Source organism: Theobroma cacao, chromosome 3 (assembly GCF_000208745.1).
Source record: "Theobroma cacao cultivar B97-61/B2 chromosome 3, Criollo_cocoa_genome_V2, whole genome shotgun sequence".
Classification (NCBI taxonomy): Eukaryota; Viridiplantae; Streptophyta; class Magnoliopsida; order Malvales; family Malvaceae; genus Theobroma; species Theobroma cacao.
The window spans coordinates 3,642,960-3,652,091 of NC_030852.1; the positions used below are offsets into that span (position 1 = coordinate 3,642,960).

The 9,132-nt window shown below is 33.8% G+C and overlaps 1 protein-coding gene across 1 annotated transcript; it reads left to right on the plus strand.

The window, feature by feature from the left end:
- LOC18604240 (protein DETOXIFICATION 16) lies at positions 1,158-7,192 on the plus strand. The gene is made up of 8 exons (XM_018118607.1): positions 1,158-1,457; positions 4,588-5,132; positions 5,347-5,433; positions 5,547-5,603; positions 5,741-5,979; positions 6,433-6,551; positions 6,701-6,787; positions 6,893-7,192. The coding sequence occupies exons 1-8, from the start codon at positions 1,158-1,160 to the stop codon at positions 6,950-6,952; spliced, it is 1,494 nt and encodes a 497-aa protein (XP_017974096.1). The 3' UTR covers positions 6,953-7,192.

Genomic DNA, 9,132 nt, shown 5'->3' on the forward strand with positions numbered 1-9,132 from the left:
ACGCCATTGTCGAGCCATAAGGACAGTCTTAGATGATTCGTTACCAACATACCTTTACCAGTGAGGTAACCTAACAATCCGCTGACTGCTCATTCCCTATAAAAAGTTTACGAGATTTTACAAATATTCTACTAATAGCCATTATAATGCTGGAAATGAATACATTTCTTTTTTAAAAGGTTTTTTTCTCTAAATATTTAATAAATATTTTTAAAAGTGTCACTACGAACCATTACATTATTTGAAAGAGAGACATTTCTTATAAATATAAAAGACTCAATCTCATAGATAACACTACCTATAATAATCTTTTACATGTAGAGGTCAAAAGATTTAAAACAACTTGCTCACCTTCTCCTAGCTGCACAGCCGTGTCCAACTTTTGCTCTCAGTATCTTTTGCTTTCTGCCAAGCTTTCTAAAGGACAAAAAAATTAAAACATATAAACAATTAAGAATTTTGGCAGTTTCTCTTAAATATTAGTATTTTTTCAACATCGAAAGATAAGTGTAGGGTTATTCACATGAATTGATGATGTGTACTGCATCAAGCGAAGATGCTTTTTAATTACCTAAACAACCTAAACTTATTAATTATTTATTTGCATTGACAATCAACCATGGTATTATATATCAAAAATTTTTTGTGATAAGCATGAATGGTATATTTGATTCATATAATAATTATTAAATTATAATAAACATCAATAGTTGACTATTAAATTATTAATATAAAATTTAATATTTCCAATAATTTTATTTTTTGACTACTAAATTTTATAAAAATATTATTGCAGTCATTCAATTTTAAAAAATAAAAATTTAAAAGAACTAATTAAAAAAATAAAATTAAGTGATGAGAGTAACTAATTTGGATGGTCACCCTTAACCGGTGTTGTCCTCATGTAAATAATTTTATCACCTCTGACAATGATTACTTCTCAGGCTTTGAGTGAACATAAAAGGTTCGACCTGAAATTACTTCAACACCCCCAGTCAACTACGCTGACGAACAAACAAAGCATTAGGCTCTTAGGGGTAAGGCTAGTCATTTTAAAAAATTTAAGTGCTACAATAATTCTGAACACTTGCTATAATAATTCTGAACACTTGCTACTTTCAGTGGAACATCCCATCTTCTCTCTCACTGGAAGCAATATGGAGAGAGAAGACCAAAAGTTGTCGCTAACGTCACCTTTGATTCGGAAATCCGGCGAAAATGATGATTTGACGCTGAGCAACGAACAGAAATCAAGCAATGGAAGTGATACAAGGAAGAACATTTTTGAGGAAGTGAAGAAACAGCTATGGCTAGCAGGGCCTCTAATAGCTGTGAACCTGTTGCAGTATTGTATACAGATGATATCAGTGATGTTCGTTGGTCATCTTGGTGAGCTAGCTCTGTCTGGTGCTTCCATGGCTACTTCCTTTGCAACAGTTACTGGCTTCAGCTTGCTGGTCAGTTTGGTTTATATCCCTTTCTCTGTTATTATTTAGTTTTTCTGCTTGGTTTGTTTGAGAAGATGAAGGGAATATGTGTATAGTACATGGAAACTTGGCAAGTGATATCTATGTGTATGTGTTCATGTGAATGCATGTGCATTGGTCCTGATTTGGCCTCAATCTTAGGGTCAGGTTCCTGTCTTTTTGATCCATGAGCTGCTTTTAAATACAAAACTACATGTGAAATAAAACTTTAAATATAATCTTCAAATCTTTAATTATATAAGAAAGATGAATGAATGAATGAATGATGTGTTTGTATTTGTTGTTATATATTTGATTTTTTTATGTAATTTTGGATATATAGAATACCCTATTATATGATAATTTGAAACAACCTTAGTTCAAATAGAGAAGAACATGAATTGGATATATTATATCCTTTCCCCAATTTCATGACCTTCATTGCATGTTTTCCTCGTTTATATTTTGTTTCCTTAAATTTTTAGAAAGTAAAAACAATAGAAAAGATCATTATATTAAAATTAAGAAAAATAAGAAAACATACTGCCAATTAAATTTAATTTTTACATATAAAAATGAAATTATATATTTAGTTATTCATAAAATGGCAATTTTGATTTTTAATTTTTTTTTTAAAAATATTGCTACTTTGTCTACTTCTTAAACAAAGAATTTAGTGCTAAATATAAAAATCAAAACAGAATAGAAAGTTTTTCCCTCTCTCCTGTCTTGGATGCATATTCTCAAACCTTTTAACCACATAAATCATTTAACAATATCCACAAATCATGTTTGTGGCTGAAAAGTGGAGAGCAGCATTGGGGGTGTGTAAAGAAATTAAAACCACTATCCCCTCCCCTAACTTGGTTAATTTATCTTTGTTTGTTGCTGTCACTTGTGAACCGCCTCATTTGAATGAAAAATAGTGAATTTATCTTGTTTTGACATATATAGTGCTCGCTGCTTAATTCATCCAGATCCTATAAATAGCATCCATTACTATTTGGAAAGAACAAAGTTGCCATTTGCCAATATATTATCATCACATATGATTCCAATAAAAATACAAATAATTTTTTTTTAAAAAAAATAACAAACTTGCTTTAAGAAATAATATGCAAAAAACTAGCATCCAACAAGAACACTAAGATTTGTGTTGTTTCACACAGAGCCTACATCCATGAAAAGACACAAAGAAGTTTCCACTATAATCAATATAAAATGAAGATTACAATGCTTTTAAATCCAAAAGCTTCACATGCCCCAAAACTGGTGACCCACTGTTCTGCTATCAAAGCTCACCAATACGTGCTTCTAGCTCAAATAAAATCTCATCCCAAATTCCCTTTTTGTATTTCAAACTTCTTCTCCTTCCCAAGTTGCCATTAAAGCTAACAAACCAAATATTAAGGGAGCAAGAGTAAAATGGGAAATGCAAGGAGACAACAAATCAAGATGGTGGGACTCATGCTTTTGACACCGATGGGTTGGATTTATGTAGCTAACTTACATTAATTAAATTTCCACCTTGGTTTATAAATTCCTTCAAGCCAATATTATAACATATTTTTTGAACCGCCACCTCAATAAGTGCCCCTCAAGTTTCCAATCAAGTACAATGAACACTAACCAAGTCCAAATTATGCTTGAACTTGCGCAAGCAATTTACCACAATGTCTGAATTCATTGTGAAACTACCACAACAGCAGTTTCTTGAAAACCAAACTAATATTCATGTGCAACCCTATTGATTTCCTGGGGTACTTTAGAGCAATTGGAAATTACCTCCCAGGCCACAATCTGTCTGAGGCCAACTGCAACCAATCAATGATTCTCACAGTAGCATCTCATAAAAAATGATTATTCCAACCTGGCCAACATAAAGAATAAGAAAATATTTGTTTATTAATAAATCTGTTTGCAGAATGCTGTCCAAAGTAGCTCTACCATCTTCATAGCCAGAATGTCAACAAAAATATGTGTTTTTCGCCTCTTAAATTCTATTTGAAGAAAGGGATTCATAATGTCAAGGAGTTTGATAGTGGTATGTAGCTCTATATTTGCATCCACTTGTTATTTGTATCTGTACTAACATTAATTCCCCAATATTTTATTTCAAATGAGTAATAACAAGGTGGATAGGGTGAGATTGTGCACTCCTTTCTGTTGGGGTTCGAGGGACTCTATCCTTTTTGGTCAGATGATAATATCTAATCTTGATTTGTCATATACCAATAAAAGCATGCATTTAATTTTAGGAAAAACATATGCAACATAAAGTATAAACCATTCTAATTTGTATATGGGTAATGCTTAGGATCCTATAAGATGCCAAAAGTTTGAGTTTTTTTGTTAAATTGAAATGCTTGATTAGCGTGTGACTCAACTCTTCTAGGATTCTCACAAAAAAAAAATTAAAATTAAAATTCTGATGACATTCAACAAATGTGGAGATCGATGATGTTATTTAGTAACATCTCCATATATATGGTAGCTTGAAGTGGAGATAGATCCTTAAAAATGTTCAAGAAAAAGCTCCCTTGGCTTTATCTGTTTCTTGTACTGTAACCTGATCTAGCTGGAATTTGTTCAGCGTTGATTTTGACTACTAACACTATTTTTCACCCTTCAAGCTCAAAGAGATTAGTAGGGTAGGTTTTGCTGTATCATGTCATTTATAATGATCTCTTCCAGCCATTTGGTAGCATATGCAGAAATAAAATTACAAGAAGCTTCATAAATAATGATTGCAAAAAGACTATTTGAAGTTAGGCTTATTCTGGTAGTTGGAGCAGGGAAAAAAAAAGATACTAATGTTGTAGTAAGACATTTTCATTTACTAACTAAGCAAATTCTAGTTCTCTAATGGATTTGCAGCCAATAGTTAATTGTGTAATATTTGTTCTGTTTGCCAACATATGGGGTTTTATGAGAAAACACTGGAAATTGGAATTCTTAGTTCAACGCCAGATTATTCTTAGATTTTTATTTATTTGGTTTACAGTCCCGACTCCTAACTTGTAGGGTAGTCTTAGGTTTTTAGGTGTATGGTAGACCCTTACAATTTGAGTTCTCAACATATTTTGACTGTTAATTTTTATTTTGTGTTTCTTTTGCATAGATGGGGATGGCAGCTGCACTGGATACTCTTTGCGGCCAGTCATATGGGGCAAAGCAGCATTCTATGCTGGGCATACACATGCAAAGAGCCATCATTGTTCTTGAAATTGTGAGCATACCCCTTGCAATTATATGGGTAAACACAAGACCAATTCTAGTTCTTCTTGGTCAAGATCATGACATATCAAAGGAAGCAGGAGAGTATGCCCGTTTCATGGTTCCGAGCATTTTTGCATATGGTCTTCTTCAATGTCTAGTCAAATTCTTGCAAACTCAAAACATTGTATTCCCAATGATGATATGCTCTGGAATTACAACTTTACTGCACATTCTTGTCTGTTGGATCATGGTTTTCAAATCTGGCCTTGGATCTAGAGGAGCTGCCTTGAGTAATGCAATCTCCAATTGGATAAATGTGTTCTTGTTGGTGTTATATGTTAAGTTCTCTCCTTCATGTGCAAAGACTTGGGCAGGATTTTCAAAGGAGGCCTTTCACAATATTTTCTCTTTTCTTCGACTTGCTATTCCATCAGCTATTATGGTCTGGTAATTGCTCTCCTTTCTTTTTTTCCTAATACAAGTATGTATAGGCTAAGAAATGAAGTGAATTTCTTTCAATCACTATATTGCTATGAATCCAATCACAAAGAAGTTCACTTGTAATAAACTAGAAAGTAGAATGGTATCAATTAGCTTGTGCCTGTGTATACTTACTAATTTCATCACATACTTATTTGTAATTTTCCATGACTCTAAACAGCTTGGAGATGTGGTCATTTGAAATGATGGTTCTGCTATCAGGTCTTCTTCCTAATCCAGTGTTACAAACTTCAGTGCTCTCTATTTGGTTAGTTCTGAATTCCAATAGCTATTTTCATTAACAATTTGTTGAACATTTTAAATGTTTAGCGTTTCTTATCAATGTAAAATATATACCTTATCCAACATTTTGGTTTCCAGCCTTAACACTGCTGCCACAGTTTGGATGATACCCTCTGGACTCAGTGGTGCAGCAAGGTGAGGCATGCTGATAACAATTTTCCTTTTCTCGTAATATTGTCTCAATTTTGATCAGAAACAAAAACATTGAGGGATTACATTTATCTTTCAAATATTCACTAATTTTTTCTTATTGAATCGGATGTTTTGTACAGCACTCGGGTCTCAAATGAATTAGGAGCAGGGCATCCAGAAGCAGCACGTTTAGCTGTATATGTTGTGATAGTCATGGCCATTTCTGAGGGCCTTTTGGTGGGATCAATCTTAATATTGATTCGCAACATTTGGGGCTATGCTTATAGCAATGAAGTAGAAGTAATTAAGTATGTAGCAGCCATGATGCCGATTCTAGCAATTTCAAACTTTTTAGATGGCATCCAGTGTGTTCTCTCAGGTTTTTCCCTTTTCTTACATCACTTTGAACTTTTTAGTTTCTGAGACTGAGGAAGTTTATAACTAATCTCCCATGAACTATAATAGGTGGTGGGTGCAGATGACAGCACCTAATGATGATTAAAGTATGGTTCTTTGATATGCACATTTATGTTTGTACTACTGATCAGAAAGAGTGCTTTAATCTGTTTCATACTCCGGGTTTCATTATCCATTTCAGTCATCAAGGAATTGCCTTTTATGAATGGAAAGAGATTCATGAAACATGTAATTCTGACTCCCTACTACTGAGGACACTAGTATTCTCCCTAATATAATTTCCCGTTACGTCAGATGTCATGAATAGAACATAGCTAACTTACAGTATTCTCTAAATATTTTCCATTTTTTTTTCAACTGATTTTCACTCTCCATATCTTGCAGCTTATCAGTTAGTATTCGTTTGATATTTCAGGCATTGCTAGAGGATGTGGATGGCAGAAGATTGGCGCTTATGTCAATCTCGGATCTTATTATTTAGTGGGGATTCCATGTGCTATTTGGTTAGGTTTCGTACTTGATGTTGGTGGAAGGGTAAAATCACCATTTTTTTTTTGTTTTTGTGGTTTAAATGGTTTGCTACATTTATTTTTTGGTAGTTTACTTAATAGCAAGCAGCAACCGAAGTGATTTTCTTGTATTCTGATGTCTTTGAGCTATCATATATGTTCTCTGGTGTATAGGGTCTCTGGCTGGGAATCATATGTGCACTTATTGTCCAAGTAACTTCTCTTAGTATTATTACAATACGAACTAACTGGCAGCAAGAGGTAAGATAATTCCATCTCTTTCAATTATTTAGTCATCGTCCATGATCTTTGCTATACTTTTTGACACAATTTTACGAAAGATTGACTTTTCACCGCTTTGTTCAGGCAAGCAAAGCTGTGGAGAGAGTCTATGACTATGTGATCCCGGTGGAAGTTGTGTCATGAAGGTTATTTTTCATCTCATCCAAGGAGAAACTTAAATGTTTCACCTAAAAATTGAAGGTGCTGGAGCCACATACATTCTACAGATGTTTAGGGACTTAATTCTGTTCGAATCTATTTTAAGAATGGCAGAAGTTGCTTTGTAGGAATTAAATAAGGAACGTACTCGTAAATTTTTTGCTAAAAAATTTAAACAAATAGAAGTCAGTTTCTGGAAGCAATGAGTAAATGAAAATTCTGCTATGATACAGAAACAGAGGAGGTTGCAGGCCATGGTTAGGGAGGGAAGGGACCCAAATCCCCGCCCACCCTAATCATTGAGCTAAACCCATGCATCTATATCATGTTTAAAGGTTTTTCTTATTTATCTCAAAACTGGTAACTCAAATATTAGAATGTGGAATAAGGAGATTCAATGTACAAAACATGCCCTTAGGAAATGTGTTGCTTTACTTTCAGGAAATGTGTTGCTCTAACACGATCGAGCCTTCTATACTTCAGTTCTGCATTGGTAGATAGACATTTGTATGCCTGTTGCTTTACTTTCATCCAATTCACAAGGAAACAGTTATTTTGCATTTCCACAGTAAACAATTCATTGCCATTAGCATCAGAAATTTTGCAACATCTATCTTTAAACAGTAAACTATAATTACTATCTACCAATTGCCCTATTTTGAGGAGGTTTTGATTTACGTCTGTAGCATACATCACATCTGTAATTGACTTGATGCCAGTCAAAGTTTGAACTCCTACTGTGCCAAGTCATTCAATCTTCAAATAATCGCCATTTCCAATCTCAACCTGCGACTTGTAACCTTTGTCCAAGTTAATGAAATTTTCTTCCTCCCCTGTTATATGATTTGAGCAGGTGCTGTTAATGAGCCAAGTACGTGCTCTTTCTGATTTATCAGATTTCCTCACCATAAACAGAAGCTCGTTCTCTTCTTTTTGTTGTTCTGCCATTGTAGCTATCTCATCATTTCAAGTGTCTTTATCTTTACAAACCTTTTCCACATGGCCCATTTGGTTGCAGGATGTGCACTTTATGTTGGGTCTGAACCAACAAAATTTATTTGAATGATTTTTCTTCTTATAGTAGGAGCATGGAGGAAACCCTTTATTCCTTTTATCATTTTTGTCATGCTCATTTTTCTGTCATGACCACTCTCTCTCGCCATTAGTGCTCCTTCAATCTACTCTTCTTGCTTGAGAGCTCTTCTTTGCTCTTGGGCTTCAAGAGCACTAGCTAGCTCAGTAACCGAGAGTTGTGAGATATTCTTTGAGTCCTCCAGAGAAGAAATTTTGGCTTCAAATTTTTCTAGCAAGCTCACAACGATTTTATGCACAATCCTTTTCTCAAACAGATTCTCGCCTAATAGTCTTAATTGGTTCACAAACTTCATAACCTTGTCTGTATAATCCTTGACTCTCATCATTCTTCATTCTCAACATTTCGAATTCTCTAAAGCAGATTAAGCACTTAAATCTACCTAGTCCTATCACTGCCATGAAATTCCTCCTTTAATCTGTCCCAAGCCTCCTTAGCCGTCTCACATGCCATGATCTTGGTAAATATTGTGTCAAAAACAGCATAGTGAATACATGATAACACCTTAAATCTCTTTGCGACTTCTTCACTATGCTGTTTCAATTGGGCTATGGTTGGGTTCTGCTGTCTCAATTCAAGAGGTTCACCTCTTGTTTCCATAATATCCCATAAGTCAAAAGCCTTGAAATAGGATTTTATTTTGATATCCCATATAGCATAGTTTTCGCTTAAGAACACTGGAGGAGTAGTGGCGTTGAAGTTAAAAGATGCCATGAGAGAACTCAATTGAAAAAAACTGATTGAGAAAAAAAATATTTACTCAAAATTTTTTTCAAAGTACTGGTTTTAAACACTGGTTGGTCTCTTAAGATCATTGAGAAAGCTTTGATACTATCAGTTAAAATTTTACTAAGCAAGTATACGTATCGAATAGATAGTATACAAACAAGCAGAGTATCGATCTCACAGAGAATTGATATAAAATTTTACTAAATACTAAAATTATAACAATTTAATCTTATCCAAACAATTAATATCGAATAATTAAATTAACTAACTAAAAATACTTAATCAAAATTTAAACTAAGAAAAATCAAAATAATAATAACTTGAGTAAATATCAAATCAAACA

What these genes read in the sequence shown, in the direction of transcription:
- LOC18604240 (XM_018118607.1), top strand. Translation starts at nt 1,158, where the DNA reads ATGGAGAGAGAAGACCAAAAGTTGTCGCTAACGTCACCTTTGATTCGG. An exon ending in ACTTCAGTGCTCTCTATTTG is followed by an intron (nt 5,434 to 5,546) that starts GTTAGTTCTGAA and finishes TTTGGTTTCCAG; the next exon opens with CCTTAACACTGCTGCCACAG. An exon ending in CATCCAGTGTGTTCTCTCAG is followed by an intron (nt 5,980 to 6,432) that starts GTTTTTCCCTTT and finishes TTGATATTTCAG; the next exon opens with GCATTGCTAGAGGATGTGGA.